At 44.5% G+C, this 18,963-nt stretch overlaps 2 protein-coding genes across 6 annotated transcripts in view; both read right to left on the bottom strand.

Annotated features, from left to right (window-relative positions):
• Positions 1–9,376, bottom strand: part of rusc1 (RUN and SH3 domain containing 1) — a 28,120-nt gene extending 18,744 nt beyond the window's left edge. For 4 of the 5 annotated variants that reach the window (XM_072680611.1, XM_072680613.1, XM_072680615.1 and 1 more), the window contains exons 1-2: positions 9,024–9,178; positions 3,133–6,489 (exon numbers count right to left, since the gene is read on the bottom strand). In XM_072680611.1, coding sequence (XP_072536712.1) covers positions 3,133–6,376 — 3,244 coding nt within the window. In that variant the 5' untranslated portion in view covers positions 6,377–6,489; positions 9,024–9,178. Of the gene's footprint in view, positions 1–3,132; positions 6,490–9,023; positions 9,179–9,351 lie in introns of those variants that run through there. The other variant, XM_072680612.1, reaches the window with a different exon arrangement.
• A 485-nt stretch (positions 9,377–9,861) lies between these two features.
• Positions 9,862–17,195, bottom strand: fdps (farnesyl diphosphate synthase (farnesyl pyrophosphate synthetase, dimethylallyltranstransferase, geranyltranstransferase)). Its single transcript, XM_072679084.1, has 10 exons — positions 17,108–17,195; positions 16,347–16,478; positions 15,132–15,272; positions 14,868–14,948; positions 14,250–14,372; positions 13,376–13,464; positions 13,226–13,298; positions 12,529–12,606; positions 12,262–12,396; positions 9,862–11,537 (listed from the first exon to the last, which is right to left on the bottom strand). Exons 1-10 carry the CDS (start codon positions 17,108–17,110, stop codon positions 11,337–11,339), a joined length of 1,056 nt encoding a protein of 351 aa, XP_072535185.1. The 5' UTR covers positions 17,111–17,195; the 3' UTR covers positions 9,862–11,336.
• Positions 17,196–18,963: the final 1,768 nt, after the last annotated feature.

Genomic DNA, 18,963 nt, shown 5'->3' with positions numbered 1-18,963 from the left:
TAACACTAGCTAACTGGTTTATCACAGCTTAAGACAAGCTAACTCTAGCTAACAGGTTTATCACAGGCTAATACAGGCTAACCCTAGCTAACAGGTTTATCTCAGGCTAATACAGGCTAACCCTAGCTAACAGGTTTATCTCAGGCTAATACAGGCTAACTCTAGCTAACAGGTTTATCTCAGGCTAATACAGGCTAACCCTAGCTAAAAGGTTTATCTCAGGCTAATACAGGCTAACCCTAGCTAACAGGTTTATCTCAGGCTAATACAGGCTAACCCTAGCTAACAGGTTTATCTCAGGCTAATACAGGCTAACTCTAGCTAAAAGGTTTATCTCAGGCTAATACAGGCTAACCCTAGCTAACAGGTTTATCACTGGCTACATTTGACCAAAACTGACCCTTTTTTTTAACCAGTAGTTTTTCAGAAGCTCCTCCCACCTTCAAGATATGTCATCAGTAGGAGGTTTTCCTTGCCTGGACAGAGCGTCCCTTTAAGCCATTTCAGAACTAACGGATGAATACGAGGACGTACATCGTTGAGCACTGAGACATGGATGTCCTGTCCCATACCTACTACACCTTTAACCCAACCACACAACACATCCAATACGACCCCACCCACGGCTTCATCACGGCCTGCACTCGAAGGTGTACTGAGGTTAGGTTAGGTCAGGCAGAGGGGCTCGTCTCCACCCGTCTCTGCCGCTGAGCCTGGTCTCCGCCGTGTGTTTATGACACTCAGAAAGCTAAAACGTCCTCGAGGACCTGGTCTGGGGTCAGATTTCACCAGCTTGAGCAACCCGCTGACCACACCGGTGAGCTAAGAGCCACAGCCAGGAGCACTTCTAAGCCCCTTCTACAGGTCTACACTGCCTCAAGCTGAGCCTCCTTATAGACACGCTGGTGAGGTGGACCCTGAGGTGGACCCTGAGGTATGTGCTGACCTGCTGACAGGGCAGCTCAGCCCAGCCCAGCCCAGCCCAGCCCAGCCCAGCCCAGCATGTATTCACCCCTTTATTAATCCAGCTGATTCACAGGAAAGCCCAGTTACCTTACTGTGTCCCGCTTTCTGCTTCTCAGCTTCCTGTTTTGCTCCTGTTGTATTCTCTGCTCTCTCATTGGCTGGAGAAGGCCTTAGACCAACCCCACCACACACACACTCCCCCTCACTCTTAAAGGCACATACACACACCAACATCTGTCTCACTCTCTGCCTCTCTGTCTCTCTCTGGTCTGTCGTTCCATGTTTTCTGGTATACCAGTGTCTGCACTGTACTGACTTTATTGCTTATTAAAGGGCCCATATACAACTTTTTTTTTCTTTTTTTATATCTGAAAATTTTCCTCCTAAAATCCACTTAAAACACTTGTCTCCTTTTATATATTAAATATTTCTATATTTAAAACAGCCCTAACTCACTTTTACACCACACAATTTTCCAACTTCACTTCCTCCCCCACAATTAAAGGGTCTGTATGCTACATTTCCTGTACCTAGTCCTCCTCCTGAACATTTCTATGCTTTTAGAAACAATAGTCCTAACATACCCCCCAATCTCCAGACCTCTTTTTACCCCTTAGAAACTGTGCTTTTAAGACTGATATATGTAAACGAGCTCTGTTCTGATTGGCTGCCCTGCATCAGCTGTGGAAGGAATCCAGACTGAGACTGGCTAGAGACTGCTTGAGGCTGAATGGGTGGAGCTGGGATGGCTAAACTGCTGTAGGCCGAATTTTAACGGTACAGTCTTTTTGACTGTAGGGGGTGAAGAGATCCTTCAGGTCCTTGAGGAACTCTCTTAAGGTGGTTTGGGGAACCGTAGCAGTGCAGGTTCGAATCCCTGGTTGGTTCGAATCCCGGGTCACGCTGCTCGCCATCAGCAGCCGGAGTCAGAGATGGCACAACTGCTGGCCTTGCTCTCTCAGAGGTGGGCTGATGGCACGTCCTCCACACATCACTGCTTGTGTGAGGCTGGTCAGCACAGGTGTCTGTTGGGTAATTGAACTTATAAAGAAATTAAAATCCTTAAATGTAAATAAAATATTAAGTTTAATAATAAAGTTAAGGTCAGTAGGATTCCCCCGCCCTTGCGGGCCCTTGAGGTCTGGTATGGATCTCTCCAGGAGAAGGTCAGTGACCTCTGGCATACAGGAGGACATACAGGAGGACTGCAGGGAACTGGAAGGTGGTGACTCAGGATGACGACTGGCAAATTCAGAGCCAGATGGACTGATCAGTCCTGCCCGCACGCGAGGACAGAGGAGCTGACTGGGTTCTCTGCAGAGATTTCCATGGTGCTCAGCTGCTTGCCGTGATGTCATCTCAGGTTATTCAATTATTCATACGCTCTGCAGGCTGGAGGGCTAATGGCATTTCTCGCTCTCTCGCTCTCTCTCTCACTCAAGCTTTGCCTCTGTATGTCTCTCATACAGCTACGACAAACCCAGACCCAGACCCAGTCTCTTGACCCAGACCCAAACGCAGCCTATGTGCTGGGTTTGGAAAGCAGCCTGGTTTCCATTATCATGGTTGTGATGTCAGAGCACATCAGAATCAGCCTACAGTCGTTTAGCCCCGCCCCATCCACATGGAAGCTATGCATAAACATCCTGGCCTGCATTCGCCATGGCTGTGATGGTCATGGTTGTCCATTTATGGTGCTTTGAAACCTCACTGATTTCAAAACCGGGTGTGTTTAATTTTGCGTATCGTGCCTTTAAAACTGATGCAGTATTTCAATGACCTCCGTTCTGATTGGCCTCTGCATTGTCCTTCATTCGATAAATAGAAATGAAATGAAATGTGCAACAACAACACAATGCCTTATCACTTCAGCAGCAATGGGCAGGCTAATCGGATAAGGTGGGTGACTGATTGAGGATTTAAAGGGCCTGTATGCGATAATTCTGTCGTATTTTTGTTTAGTCCGGTTGTGTTTTACAAAGATAGTGTGGGTTAATGCACCAAAAAACGCCATTACAAATTTTTACCTGACCAGACCTGACAGTGTTTTTGTAACAGAAACAGAATGCAACAAAATGACGTAAATGTCAATTATGTAAATATAAAAAATATATATATAAAAGTTGAGATTATGCCTTGAACTGAAGTGAACTGAAAGACACTGACCTCTTGTTCTTGATTCCAGCGTTCGTCCGCCATCGGCCATTCCTCTGACCTCCGCCTTTTCCACTTCGACCCCCTTGCGGCCTCCTTTTTGGTCATCGGTGAGCTCGCTGAACTCCTGCCTACTGGCCAAACGAGGATTCGGCTGCACAGTATTTTGATCCAGGGAGGCGTCTCCTTGAAAGTTCAAGTGGCGCATTTCCCTAAACAGGGCCAACGAAGCGGGTGTAGGCGGTGGCTGGAGGAAAGTGGCTTGTGCTTGGGAGGTGTACTCCCACTGCGATCCATCCCCATCTGCCTTCTCTCTCCTCCACTTGAGGTTGTACAGGAAATCTGGGTCTGGGGTGACGACCGTTGGTTCGGGGTCTGGTTGGACTTGGGATGGTGGGGAAACCTGTTTGCCTCTGTTTCGCAGTTCCTTAAATGTAGTGACTCTCGGACCGGAACTTGCTTTTTGGGGGACGGCTTCAGTAGACTTTTTAACATCTGGAGGTGGAGTCTCTGTGTCTGGGGTAAAGGCTATCAGCCAGTCGAATCTATCAGGCCTGGACGCATTGGCCAGGAGAGTGCATGGCTTTACAGGGGGAAGCTCAGGGGGATTGGACAATATCTGCGGCCGTGGCGGTAGAGGCCGAGGAGGGGGCGGAGGTGGAGGGGAGTCAGGTATCACTGAGGCATAATCAAAATGGCCAAAGCTGGCATTAGCGAGCGGTTTATTGCTAATATCAGTGCTGTAATATGAGTCAGAAGCCACGCTAGCATTATCCCCGGAACCGTAGCTGCAGCTCGAGTTACTGCTACCTCCATTTCGCTTGCGGCGCCTAGCCATCTCGGTGAAGGACGTTGTTCTGAAGGCGTCCTTGCTCCCTTCTTTAATTTCGCCCACAGACGTTTCTTCTTTATTGACTGCGTCTAATTCGTTCACACCTTTCCCAGACTTGTCTCCTTCCCTCAGCTCATCCCTCCAGGTGAAATCGCTCTCCTGGCCCACATCCTCTTGCGGCTCTTCGTTTGTCTTCGAGACGGTCTCGGACATCTCTCCCTCCTCCAATACGCCATCCACGCAAACCCCCAACTCTGGGCTTAGCCTCAGCAGCTCAGCCTGAGTAATCCCCGCCAGTGCCAGCAGCTTGCGGATCTCCACGTCCAGAGCGTGGAACGATGGAGGAGGCGGGAGTGACGGCGGAGGAGGAATGGCGGGAGGAGATGGCTGGACGGCTGGTGGCGGTGGTAGCGGTGGGGGTCTGGAGGTCGGAGCAGGAAGAGATTGGGGCATCTTCTCTTTGGCCGCAAGTTCCGCAAGCCTCTGGGCCTCCAAGCGGGCTTTGTGGCGCCTTCTGGGAGGCGGAATAGGCGGAGTAGGAGAAGGGAAGGAGGGTGAATCGGAATACAGGGTGAAGTAAGGGACAGGCTGGGATGGCGGAGGGGGCAACGCAGGGGGGTTCGGTGCCGCAGACGAAACCGAGAGACTGAAGGACTTGACTGGGGAGGAGGCTGAGGAAACCGAAGGTGTGTTGCCGCTGATGTTCATGTACGTGTGCAACTCTGGTTGTGCGCTGATGTGCCTCGCTGGAGGCTTTGGTGGCCTCGGAGGAGGCTCCACAGGAGATGGCGCAAGGGAGTCTGGGGCCGAAGGTTCATCGAGATCAGACGGGGCTGTCATATCCACCCCTGCGTCACTGTATTCCTGGGAATCGCTTGACTGGTCACTCTTGTACAGCTTCCAGGAAAGGTCGATATTGCCCATTTCATCCAGCACACCAGAAAGATCTTCCTCATCAAAATCAAGGCCAGCCTCCTGAAGCCTTTCCAGGTGGACAAGTCTCACCTGCTTGTTCACTTTCTCCAGCCTTTCCTGGTGAACCAGCCTGTCCCTCAGGTCCAGGTCACCTTCAAGCTCCCAACGTGCCACCTGAACAATTCGATAGAAGCGATCCACTTTTCCCAGTTCATCTATGGAGTCAAGAAAGTTCAGAAGATCCACTTTGATGCCCTTGTCGTCCTCAGGTCCCTTGCTCTCTGTGAAGTCGGAAGAGGGAGATAAGGGAGCCGAAGGGTAACCCTCATCGGGGGAGCACGGAGATGGTGGTGGTCTCACGGAAGTGCTAAGGTCCAGGGGCAGGGTGCAACCCTGGAAAACATTGGAGTGGGACCCCGGGGAATGCTCCTGCTCCTGCTCCTGCTCTTGCTCTTGCTCCTGCTCCTGCTCTTGCTCTTGCTCTTGCTCTTGCTCCTGCTCTTGCTCCTGCTCTTGCTCTTGCTCTTGCTCTTGCTCCTGCTCCTGCTCTTGCTCCTGCTCTTGCTCCTGCTCTTGCTCCTGCAGCGACACTGAAAACGTATCAGGGCAATCAGACTCCAGATCTGAGCAGCTGCTGATGGAGGTGGATGAAGAGGAGGTAGAAGAGGTGAGAGAGAAGTCCAGCATGGATGCCGGACAGTCGCAGCAGGAAGGTACAAGGGTGTTGTCGTCCTCATCATCGTCGTCGTCATCATCATCGTCAGCAACAGCAGCAGCATTCTCGTCATCAACCACATCGTTAACCACGCCACCATCAACAACCACATCAGCAGGAGCGTCATCGTGATCATCGTTTCCATTTTCGTCTACTTTACCTTTCTGATTGACACCAGCTTCTTCATCCTTGAGAGCAGCTTGAACCTGTTGCTCTGCGTTGCCATTTTCCTCCTCTTCATCTCCCATCAGGGAGGCCACGGGAGCCGCCACTGGCTGCTCCTCCTCTGGCTTACTGTTGGCTTTCCTTCCAATTTCTGGCTTCTTCTCGTCCTCCTTGCCCTTCCGAGGTGGAGATGCTAGCTTTAGCCGTTGCCTGATGGCTACAGTGTTGTTGTTGTTATGGTTGTGATTGAACAGGCTATTGCTATCCTGAAGCGAGTGGCCATCGCAGCACAGGCAAGGCAGGCCGGGTTCATTACAGTTTGGATCCACCACGGCCGGGCCCAGGTTGTTCGGTGCGGCATGTCCCACCTTTGGTTTGGGGTTTCCCGGCACGGGTTGGGCACCGTTCTTCTGCTGCCGGGCCAGTTTGGACTGGGTCACCGTGGAACGCGGACCTAGGCTCTTTAACCGGGAAGGCTCGGGAGGTCCTCGAGTGACGCGGCGAGGGGAGGAGGAAACGTTGCTGACGCTGCTTTTTTCCTTGTGGTTGAGTGGTTTCTGCGCTTCGGTGCGCCTGCCATGGTCAAATCGACGTGGCCTCGGAGGAACAGAGGGCCGGGACGAGTGCATTGTGGGAATTTAGCACAGGGAGTCTAGACTTTACTGTAAGTTTTGAAAAGGGATGCAGAGTTCCCGGTCAGGCTTATTCGACCTATCGGTCACATCCTGGTTCGGCTCTGCTCCTAAAACAATAACAAGACAGACAGACAGACATGTATTATCTGGTTGTTGCGGCGTGAATTCTGGGATATTACACTGGTCATACACACCGACCTCTGTATGAATTATTATATGACCTTAATAATCAAAGGTGACCATCAACGGTCCAACATAGAACATAAACAGGCCTACAACAACGTAGAGCGTAGAGACATTTGCGATGTATTGAGGTACACAGTCCAGGGCAAACGATTTAGGCACCTGAATAAGGACTTCCTGGAGGAAGTCCAGCATGACCAATTCCCATCCAACACCTACCGTTACCCCTCAGGTATTTCCTATCAGACAGGCTTAACTTTAGGCCTAAGTCACCAGATCTTCTATCTATACAACAGGCTTGACTTTAGGCCCAAGTCCTACACTCTTTTATTATTGGACAGGCTTGACTTCAGGCTTAAGTCTTTTACTTTGACTACTGGACAGGGCTTAACTTTAGGCCCAAGTCCTCAAGTACTTTCTTATTGGACAGGGCTTAACTTTAGGCTCAAGTCCTTAGGTCTTTTCTTATTGGACAGGGCTTAACTTTAGGCTCAAGTCCTTAGGTCTTTTCTTTTTGGACAGGGCTTAACTTTAGGCTCAAGTCCTCAGGTCTTTTCTTATTGGACAGAGCCTCACTTTAAGCCCAAGTCCTCAGGTCTTTTCTTATTGGACAGGGCTTAACTTTAGGCTCAAGTCCTCAGATCTTTTCTTATTGGACAGGGCTTAACTTTAGGCCCAAGTCCTCAGGTCTTTTCTTATTGGACAGGGCTTAACTTTAGGCTCAAGTCCTCAGGTCTTTTCTTATTGGACAGGGCTTAACTTTAGGCTCAAGTCCTCAGGTCTTTTCCTATTGGACAGAGCCTCACTTTAAGCCCAAGTCCTTAGGTCTTTTATTATTGGACAGGGCTTAACTTTAGGCTCAAGTCCTGAAGGTCTTTTCTTATTGGACAGGGCTTAACTTTAGGCCCAAGACCTAAAGTCATTTCTTATTGGACAGGGCTTAACTTTAGGCCCAAGTCCTCAAGAACTTTCTTATTGGACAGAGCTTCACTTTAAGCCCAAGTCCTCAGGTCTTTTCTTATTGGACAGGGCTTAACTTTAGGCCCAAGTCCTCAGGTCTTTCTTATTTAACAAGGCTTTATTTGAGACTTAAGTCTTAGCAATTGTTATTGGACACATTTGACTTTAAGCTGAAGTACTTTGCTTGTTTCCTATTGGATAGACCTGACTTTAGGCCTAAGATTGCAGGTCTTCTCCTATTGGATGAGGCCCTGATCTCTTTTCCTATTGGACAGGCTTAACTTTAGGCCCAAGTCCTCAGGTCTTCTCCTATTAGACAGGCTTAGCTTTAGGCTTACGTCCTTAGTTCTTGTCCTATTGGACACATTTGACTTTAAGCCGAAGTCCTTTACTTGTTTCCTATTGGACAGGCATAACTACTGTTTATTTATATATATATAATAGTATATAATATGCATCAGACTAGTAAATCAATAATCCCAACAGCAGTCCGCCACCGAGCAAAAACAACCAGGCCAACAACAAATAGCGAGAGAGCTTCAGAAATACGCCCCATACAGCCACAACATTAAGACCACTGATGATCTGGGTCCAGCGGCTCCTGTCTCTCGAGGGGCGGATCTACATATTAGTCAGCGAGCGAACGGTCAGTTCTTGAAGATGATGAAGGTGCTGAAGTAGGAAAAATGGACAAGCGCAAGAACCTGAGACACTCTGACAAGAACCAAACTGTGATGTTCTGGACAATGACCGGACTGGGTCAGAACATCTCCAAAAACATCAGGCATCAGGTCTTGTGGGGGTGGTCCTGGTCAGCACCTTCCAAAAGTACCACCAAAAGTAAGGAAGGACAAGCAAGGGTGGCCATCCGTGGCTTATTGATTAATGTTCACCTTCAGAGGTCTCGTGAAGGTGGTCTTAATGTTATGGCTGATGACTCTACCCCCCCCCCTTTTTTTTTGTGGCATTCGTGCACATGCAGTGTAGGCTGGGCTCACATCCACCCAGTGTCCTTGGATGCTGATGCTGGGCCTACAGCGCACACACACACACACACACACACACAGACACACACACAGATAGCCTGTATACAGACCATAATATCAAACATAGCTGACTATCCTGTACATCTAACCTTTAGATCTCCATCTAAACTGCAGAATCAGGAGGAAGGAGGGCAGTGAGAGGCAGTAAGGGTGGTGGTGGTGGTGCTGGGGATGGGGATGGGGGGGGGGGGGGGTGGAGATGCTAATGGCTCCGTCTTGCTACATCCCCCGCTCTGCGCTGCTGCTGCTGGAAAACAACACGTACAGTAACGTTTTCGCACCGTTAACGAAAAATTAGCGAAATGCACGAGCTATTACGTCACTAATACGACTCCGACCGAGCATCTCGCGCGCAGAAGGAATATTAAATATTTAAAAAAAAAAAAAAAGGATAAATCAAACCCACAGAATCGCCAATATTCATGCATATGCCCAAATCTGCGCAGACCCACCTTCAGCAGATCACAGGGGCCAGAAGCAGAGAGGCGCTGGACGGTGGAGCGGTCAGGACGCGCTGGACGCGCTGGACGCTGAACGGCAGCAGAATCCGGGCGAGATGCTGGAGGAGGCTCTCTCTCTCTTCCTGCCCTGCCTGCTCCTTCCTCCGTCATCCCCCCGCCCCCCCCCCCCCCCCCTCCCCACTGCTGCCACCCTAACCACACCCCTCAGCTTCACCAACACACAGCCTGGTACAGCTCAGCACACACATACACACACACACACACACACACTTACACTGCAATAATAATGATGATCAGCCATAACATTAATACCACCTACCTAGAATCCCAGGCTCTTCGATGGTCAGCACCCCACAGGACTGACCACCACAGAGCAGGCTGTAGCATTCTCAGCTCTGTAGTGACGCTGACTGACCTGGTGGGGGCAGCAGTGCTGCTGGAGTGTTTAAACACTGTGCCTGTCCACTCTCTCGGTCTGCCTTGGTCATCCTCTAGTCCTTTATCAGGTCATACTAACACATACACACACACACACACATACACACACTCACCACCACCACCACCACCTGGTCAGTCAGTGTCACTGCAGTGCTGAGAATGACCCAAAATCATGGTCACTGAAAAATGATGGACACAGTCTGGACGTATAGATCTACACAGTGCTGCTGTATGGTCAGTGGAGCTGATAGAATGGACGGTGAGTGTAGACACCAGGAGGTGGAACTGGACGATATGGGGCAACGCGATGATGCCGCCCCCATGCTTCACTTTGGAAACGTAGGAGAGGCTCCAGTTGGGCTGCAAAGAAATCCGAACCATGAACTCGACATTAAAAGCCAGGTCATCCACTTTATTACAGCGTCCAGTTTTTTTTGTCCAGTGATTTATACATCTGCACAAGCATAATAACTTAACGAACATTACTGATGACCCTGGGGTGGACGTCCCGTAGCAGCATCCAGAATCAAATGGCTTCTGTTTAGAGGTATACGCACCCCCGACCACACTCCCACCCTACATTACATCACAATGACTCCTAGTGAGGTCAGGGCAGGGTGACCAGGCAGGGTGACCTCAGAGTTGGAGCAAAGTAACCCGACACTGGGAGGAAATTATCATAGCAGCTTAGAGAAAAGCAGTTTAGCTTAGGCAATTCCCAGCTGGTTGATTCCAAGTGGTTGCTAGGCTGTTGCTATGGTATTCCAGGCAGTTGCTATACTGTTCCAAATGGTCCTCCTTGTGTGCTATGTGCTATGCCATGTCTGCTGGTAGGTGGGATGATGCTAGGTGGCCGCTACGAGATCTCTAGTAATTGTTGGGATGTTGCTATGGTATTCCAAGTGGTTGCTATGCTGTTCCAAATGGTTGCTAAGATGTTTCCTATGGTGTTTTGTATGGTGTTCCTTAAATAGTTGCTAATGGTTGCTGAGCTTCAGGTGGTTGTGAGCTAGTTGGCAGGGTCTGTTGATACGTAGAATGGCTAGTGGATTGCTATGGAATCTCTAGTGGTGGTTGCTAGGATATTGCTAGGTGGCTGGTCGGTAGGGTGCTGCTAAGAATCTGCTGGTTGCTAAGGTGTTGCTATGGTATCCCAGGTGATAGCTGATAGGTATTTGCTTTGCGATCCCACCCACATTCTTTAATACAGGAAAATTGATCAGGTGATGAAAAGGCTGAAGGCTATAAAACCAATAACGATAAAAAAAGTGTTATTGTTTTTGTAATGTACGATCAATAATTATTACACATTATTAACACCTTATATTTTTCTTTTTATATACTTTCTTGTCTAGAATTTATATTTGTATGTATTTATTAATTTATTTATTTTATTTTGTCATTAGCATATCAAGTTATTCTCTTTGTTAATGATCAGACTGTTGCTGTGGTAACAAAACCTTTTGTATGATAGAAATGTATATATATATAAATTTTTTTATTAAATATATATATTACAGAAAAAAAATATATATATGTATTCTACAGAAAAAAATATATATATATTTTTCTATATAATACATATACATATTTTTTCTGTATGATTATGTGATTATATATATTTTTTATATATAAAATCTCTTAATCATTTCAGACGGACATATCGTCACCCCGGCCCTGGTTCGCACTATACACTGATAAAACACACTGTTTCCATTTTCTGTACAATCACTAAATCACACTGGGCTGAACTGCCCTCAGCCCCCTCCTCAGCCCGCTTGACCCGGCTCTGCAACGCCACAAAAAGTCCGGTACAGTCCAGCCGCCTTCCGAGACCACATCCGGTCCAGTCGGCTGACCCCTGCCTCACTTGTTCCTCTTGTAGATTTTCTTGGCGAAGTTGAGGAAGACGGCGTGGGGGAGGTTCTGCGCGTGCTGCTGGATGAGGTTCTGGAGGCGCAGGTAGCTCTCCTCCTCGTACTGGTGGTACCGCAGCGGCATTTCCAGAGAGTCGTAGAGAGCCTTCACTCGCTCCACACTCTCAGCATCGCTCTGCCCGTAACACACCTGCGAGACAGAAGCATCCGTCAAGGTTACAGTCTGAGGTTTGCTTCGCGACTGGAGCTACGAGCCTGATGTAGCCAACCGCTAATGGAAGCTCACGTACACCAATTATCATCCAGTCTGAGACCAGGTCAAGTGCTGAAGGACACATGGTTCCCTTTAAACACGAAGAAAATGACCCAGAACCCTTAGCTATGCTAACACATTTCAGCCCAGGTTCAGAGCCAGCAGAGAGTCATACAAGGTCAGAAACCACATGGGCAAGTCTATTCACTGTAGATACTGAATCATTCATAGTAATTATTGAATCATTCATATTAGATTCTGAATCATTCATATTAGATTCTGAATCATTTATTATAGAATATATGATAATTCACATCAGACAATTCATAGTGGATACTGAATAATTCAATTACTGAATCACTCAACAGATACTGAATCATTCATTATGGATGCTAAATGATGGCAGTGGATATTGAACAATATATAGGAGTTTATATAGGAGTTCAATAAGTCATAGTAGCTACTGAATCATTCATGGTAGATCCTGAATCATTCATAGTGGATCCTGAATCAGTCACGGTAGATAGTGGATTCTACGAATCTACGATTCTATGAATCATTCATAGTGGATCCTGAATCATGCAGAGTGAATAGGGTTCAAACCCTGACACAGAGAAGGATCAACAAGTCTAAGGGGCCTCCTACTGAACCTATATCTCACCTGTAGCTCCGCCCTCTGCTCTGGGGTCATGATGCCCAGTGCCGTTACCACCAGCCAGCTGCACTTGTTGTCTTGGATGTCAGTGCCGATCTTACCGGTCACTGCTGGGTCACCGTAGCAGTCCAGGTAGTCGTCCTGCAGCGACAACAAACAACCAATAATTAATAACAACAACAGCATTTTAACTTCACCTTCAGGACAGGAAATAAACAGGGAATGTATATATATCTGTGTGTGTGTGTGTGTGTGTGTGTGTGTGTGTCATACCTGAATCTGAAAAAACTCCCCCATTTCCAGTAAGATGTGTTTAGCATTGCTGTGCTCGACCTCACTGTCGATTCCTGCCTGTGATGATCGACAGCAGAGAGATTAGGACAGTAAGAACTCGGACGACAACCCTGACCAACATAAACGTGCGGTTATCTAGAACTCAGCTACGCCAGCAGTGATCTAGCTAGGATTCATCCGAAATACAGCACTGGAGCTTAGCTACACCTCACTCTGAAAGAACCATGGGATTCGGCGATTAGCTCACAATAACTGATTCATTTACAATTCATAATAAATATTTGAATATTTGTAAATATTAACATCTCTGATCTTTAAAAACAGACGTGATCAGCATTATGACATTTGGCTCTCTGTTATTCATAAACAGGGACATTAGCATACATTAGCATAGCTAATTAAGAGCAGCAAAGCATTTAGCCTGTGCTTTAGTCCACGTTCTAGATAACAGGGAGTCATACGGAGTCTGAAACCACATAACCAAGTCTACTAGAAAGCTCCAAACACCTCATGAACCTGTTAGAGCGCCCACTAGTGTCTGACAAACCCAAGTGGTCAAGTGGTAATTCACAGCTCCAGTGCTAGACTAAAGAAGCAAGTACCAGACTTGCCTTAGTGAGGCATCTACGTCTGCCCTCAGCAGGGAAAGCTGTCAATATCGGTTAAAGGAACTCACCATGTACATGGCTGCAGCCACCGGCAGGTAAAAGGAGTAGAAGGCAGTCTTATACTTCACTATGGCTTTATACCTGATGAAGACAGTCGAATCATTTCCCCCCTTTTTTTATTAATCATATACTGTCCAGCATTTCCAGCTGCTGCTTACCTCTCTACGGTAAAGCGGTCCAAGTCCACTTTGTGTGGGGGAGCGGTCATCAGGTCCAGTGCCTGGCCCAGCTCGGTCTGGAACGATGTCTGGAGGAAGAACACATCCATAATACTCAAAATGAAGCTCTAATGGAATTAATATCCAGAATGAAGCTCTAATAACATTAATATCCAGTATGAAGTTCTAATAGCATTAATATCCAGTATGAAGTTCTAACAACATTAATATCCAGTATGAAGCTCTAACAACATTAATATCCAGTATGAAGTTCTAATAACATTAATATCCAGTATGAAGCTCTAATAACATTAATATCCAGTATGAAGTTCTAATAGCATTAATATCCAGTATGAAGTTCTAATAGCATTAATATCCAGTATGAAGATCTAATAACATTAATATCCAGTATGAAGCTCTAATAACATTAATATCCAGTATGAAGCTCTAATAACATTAATATCCAGAATGAAGCTCTAATAGCATTAATATCCAGTATGAAGTTCTAATAACATTAATATCCAGTATGAAGCTCTAATAACATTAATATCCAGTATGAAGCTCTAATAGCATTAATATCCAGTATGAAGCTCTAATAGCATTAATATCCAGTATGAAGCTCTAATAACATTCATATCCAGAATGAAGCTCTAATAGCATTAATATCCAGTATGAAGCTCTAATAGCATTAATATCCAGTATGAAGCTCTAATAGCATTAATATCCAGTATGAAGCTCTAATAACATTCATATCCAGAATGAAGCTCTAATAGCATTAATATCCAGTATGAAGCTCTAATAGCATTAATATCCAGTATGAAGTTCTAATATCATTAATATCCAGTATGAAGTTCTAATAAATCCTCAGTGTTACCTCTGTGAAAAGCTCCAGTAGATGGACGTAGTAGGGCTGCCCTCTGCAGTGCCTGCGCAGAATGCGGTAGATGGACCCCTCCAGAAGAAAAGCGTCGTTAATGGCGTCCAGCCCGATGCCTTCCTGACAGACAGAGAATCAGACACAGATTAGTAATCAGATTTTACACCAACTCCATTACTCCTATCCTCACCGTTATACCCTCCATTAAACAATATCGACTAAAGCATCTGCCCAACATCAGCCTCTACGGCCTGGTGGTGGTTCAACAGCATGAATCATTTATAATAATTGATTATTACAATATTTTTTCCTGTATTATTTTGTGACTGTATTAGACTGGTATTTAAATTATTTAACATTAAATATATAATTAATAAAATAATAATAAAAAAGTAATTAAATAATGATAACAAAATATTTTAAAATATTCACATTAAATGATAAAATGTTACATCAATTATTCGGATCCTTCGAGTAGCACTGCTTAATCCAACCATGGACCGAAAACGTACTTTACACTGACATATTATTTTATTTGATCTGATCTCTGTTAATGAAATGTGCTCTATTAATTATGTTAATTATCAGATTAGAAAAAAGGCCCTACAGTCTCACCTTCTTGTACCAGCACGGCTGACCCCTCCGCGTTAAAGACGCATCCATAATATCATCTGCTACCAAGAAGAACGCCTGGAGCTGAGGAGAAGAAGAAAAACCACAGAAAACATTTAAATTAGTAAAATTACACATAACTGACTCCCAGTTGGAGGAGAATATCTGATGACGGTAAATCAGACTCCTGTTTAAATGTATTTACTGCATCTCTACGTTAAAGAGTCTGCCCTGAATTATTCTATAAATAAAAGCCTTTCCAGTCACCAGCTCAATGCACCATCCGACCAGCAGGGCGCGCTCCACTTCCTCAGGTGTCAGCTTGGAGGCTGGGACAAATTCCCGCAGCGAGCCAATCACAGACAAGCCCCGGTTCCTCTTGCCTCCTGGAGCGTTGTACCGTAAAATCTACAGAGCGGAGGGAGAGGGGCGAAAAAAACACAGACGCTCCACTTCAGATACATACAATACAACCACCTGGGGGTCTGCAGGGGGTCCACCTCTCATCTCCTTACTCGCATAAATCAATAGAAAGTATGTATATTATACTGAATAACTATTAAAACTGAATAATTCATAGTGGATACTGAAAAATTCATAGTCGATTCTGAATACTTCAAAGTAATTACTAAATAATTACTAGAACTAACTAAATAGTTCACAGTGGATTCAGAATAAAATCATAATGGATTCTGAAAAATTCATAGTACTTACTAAATAATAAATAGAACTAAATAATTCATAGTGGATTCTGAAGGATTTACAGTGGATTCTGAAGGACGTATAGAGGATTCTAAAAAAAATCAGTGAATTCAGAACAATTCTTAGTAATTACTTAATTTATAGAATAAAAAAAAACATTCTATAAATTGACATTCCATAGTAAATACTAAATAATTCATAATGGATTCTGAATAATTCTTAGTCATTACTGAAATATTTAGAGAATTTCAAAATTCATAATTGACTGGAAAATTCATGGTGGATTCTGAAAAATGATAGTGGATTCTAATGGATTTATAGAGGATTTGAAAAAAATCATAGTGAACTAATTACTTAATTAGTGACGATTACTTAATTTATAGAATTAAAAAATCATAATGGATTCTGAAAAATGTATGTATTTATGAATTCTAAGCCAGTGACAGAGAATTAAAAAAAAAAATCATAATTGACTTTGAAAGATTCATGGTGGATTCTGAAAAATTATAGTGGGTTCTCAAGGATTCATAATGAATTCTCAAAAATTCATAGTGGATTCTAAATAATCCATAGTAAGAAATGGAGACACTGACTGTTTTAGAGAAATTGATTAGATGATTATTTCTATCTGAATTTGATTTTATCCTTTAGAGTTTGGATAGTAAATAAAATATGGGCTGTATTTGTGTTGTAGTCATGGCGACCGACCCCAGGTCTCAGAATCTGTAAGCTTCTCTACATGAAACCACAATGTACTGGCTGCAGGGCTCTTACACCCACCTCCCGGAGTCTGTTCAGGGCGTCGGTGAGGACCGGGTCAGTGATGTCCTGCTCGGTCAGCTCGCACACCAGCTTCTCAAACTGTCTGTCGAAAAGCTGGGGGTCCGACAGCTGGATGCCGTTGCAGTCTCCCTGAATGGAGGGGTACACAGACAGCAGTGAGGGGAACAAGTGCAGCATGCAGCAGCAGTGGTCATCACACCACTGCCTATATATACACACACACACACACACACACACACACACACACACACACACACACACAGGTTTATTCTAACTACACCTTAAATGTGCCTAAATGTCCTGAAGACATTGATCAGAGGCTCATTACACTGTGCCATGCTTCTGGAGAACAGCTGGACCCCAGGTGGACTCCTCTTCATGCTGGCATGACCTTACACCTGAACTCAGGGTGATTTTCCCACAGCTGACCACTTCTGAACCCCTTCCCAGGCTTGTTTCTATTCTTAGAAGTCACCTCACAGACTAGTAAACACAGCTCCTAAAGGGCGAAGCTGAACATGACTTCATGAGCTAATTCTCCGGTCCACCTTAAATGCTGCAGTAGTTAAGTATTGGCGGCCGTTCGGGCGCCTGACTGTTACAACGGCACTATTTAAGGTGGACCGGGGAATTCGGAAGCGAGTGCGGAGTTGAGCTCCGGTGCTGCATAAAAGTTAATACACACTTAAAACTCATAAACTGCGAAGCAAACAACTTAATAAAAGCGTGTTTTTAAAACATATTCAATAAAATCTCACCATTGTCTCCGGTGTCTTCTTCTAAGCCGGTGACAGCGCTAATAACATTACTCCCGCTCCTGAAGACGATGCTTTTATTTTGCCTAAGAAGATCCGAGCCTCGACTTGTGCCGAGGGACTTATGGGTAATGTAGTTTTCGCGGTCATTGAACAGGCTTTACGCAAGCCGTCGCAAACTCCAACTACCAAAGGCATCTGCGACCGCTCGGGTGAGCCGCGGAGCAGACGGCGTCATGTGACGTGAGGGCGCTCCCGTTGGCTGGAGCGATCGGACGAGGATGGACCACAGATCGAGCAGCCAATAGGAGGTCGAGCTGGGCGGGGTTAAAGTCAGCGGATCCATCTGATGTTGCTAGGAGAGGCGAGCGGAAGTGAAGCAATGGTGGTTTTATTCAAACTGTTTGTTTAAAACGTTTAATTTAACGATTATAGTAATAAAAAAATACTGGTAAAATAATAAAACGTCTAAAAACGTCTTATACGATGCTAAAAAAAATTATGATTGTATTAAAGAAGAAATACCAATTTCTTACCTAACACATCTGCCTGATTTACTAGTGGTTGATATGTAAATAAAGTTAAATTAATGTTTTAATGTATAATATGTCAAATATAGCCGTTTTATTTAATATCTAAAAGCACAAGCTAACTTACAGGTGTTTTACGTTGTATATGTGGTGTTAGTGATGATAAAATAACAGCAAACTAGTAGCTATGTTTTCTATAGGGACTATTTTTCTCACAACGCCCTGCATGTATCCCTCCACCTACATGTTTTTTGCCTAAAACGTTTTTGTTAAAATCTTTTAAAAATTAAAAAAAAATTCCCTAAGAATAAAATAATGCGCATGCTAAAGTAACACTTTTAGTTTTAAAGTATTAAAAATCTTAACATTTTATTGAATTATTAATTAACATTTGATTTAACACTGGCACGTTTACTGTGCACCAGGTATCAGGCATAAATTCATAAATTCATAAATAAAGCCAAATCTGGAAAAAAATCTGGGGACTAGTTTTTGCCACACCACGCCCTGCAGCATGTATCCCTCCACTATCTTAATGATGGTGAGCCCAAATTTTTTTTTTCAGAACAGTGAACAGTAGAACGGTAGAACCGTGTCTCAGGCATCAGGCAGCGTCTTCATCACCATTAGATGAAGAGCTTTTTGAAGCACCTGGTCTCACCCTAACACCAGCCAAAGCTGTAATATCCTGACATGTCTCCATAAAGGTGAAATATAGAAATATATGGACATTTTTATACTTTAATACATTTTAATTTTGATAAATTTCAAGTACATTGCATTTCAGTGCAAAATATATCTCACATACTAAAATGTTCTTCAGAATGTATTACCTGTATATCAAATATATTTGAATATCTGGGTAAATATTAAACAGATATGTAGCAAATCATATCTACATTTAACACGCCAAATACAAGTTTCAAGATACATTTTTATATGCATCTTGTTTTAAAAAAAAACAAAACAAAAAAACATGTTTTAAAATATAATTTAATATATTTAATATGCCAATTTATCAATTAAACAAATCAATTAAATATTTAAAAAATATATTTGACAGATCTGTGGACAAAAGTCATACATACATTGCAAAAGAAAGAATCTTATATATATATATATAATTTTAAAAAGTCTCAATCAATCAATCACATCATCCACAAGGGGGCGTCATATCTTAGCTTTGAACTATTATGATTAAGGCTCTTTTTAACACTAAAAAAAGATACTTCTCGAACACCCTGCAGCATGTATCCCTCCACCATTTTAATGATCTGGTTCTAAAAGCAGGTTCTAGAGCCGAACTCTTCTCAGAACTCTGGTAGAACA

Source organism: Salminus brasiliensis, chromosome 5 (genome assembly GCF_030463535.1).
Source record: "Salminus brasiliensis chromosome 5, fSalBra1.hap2, whole genome shotgun sequence".
In the NCBI taxonomy this organism is placed as follows: domain Eukaryota; kingdom Metazoa; phylum Chordata; class Actinopteri; order Characiformes; family Bryconidae; genus Salminus; species Salminus brasiliensis.
Note: the sequence above shows the minus strand (reverse complement) of the source record. Positions and strands in the feature narration are given on the sequence as shown.

Coding starts and splice junctions, on each gene's coding strand:
- fdps (XM_072679084.1), bottom strand. Junction 13,465..14,249: donor TACTGGAGCTTTTCACAGAG/GTAACACTGAGG, acceptor TTCTTCCTCCAG/ACATCGTTCCAGACCGAGCT. Junction 12,607..13,225: donor TGGCTGCAGCCATGTACATG/GTGAGTTCCTTT, acceptor CGATCATCACAG/GCAGGAATCGACAGTGAGGT.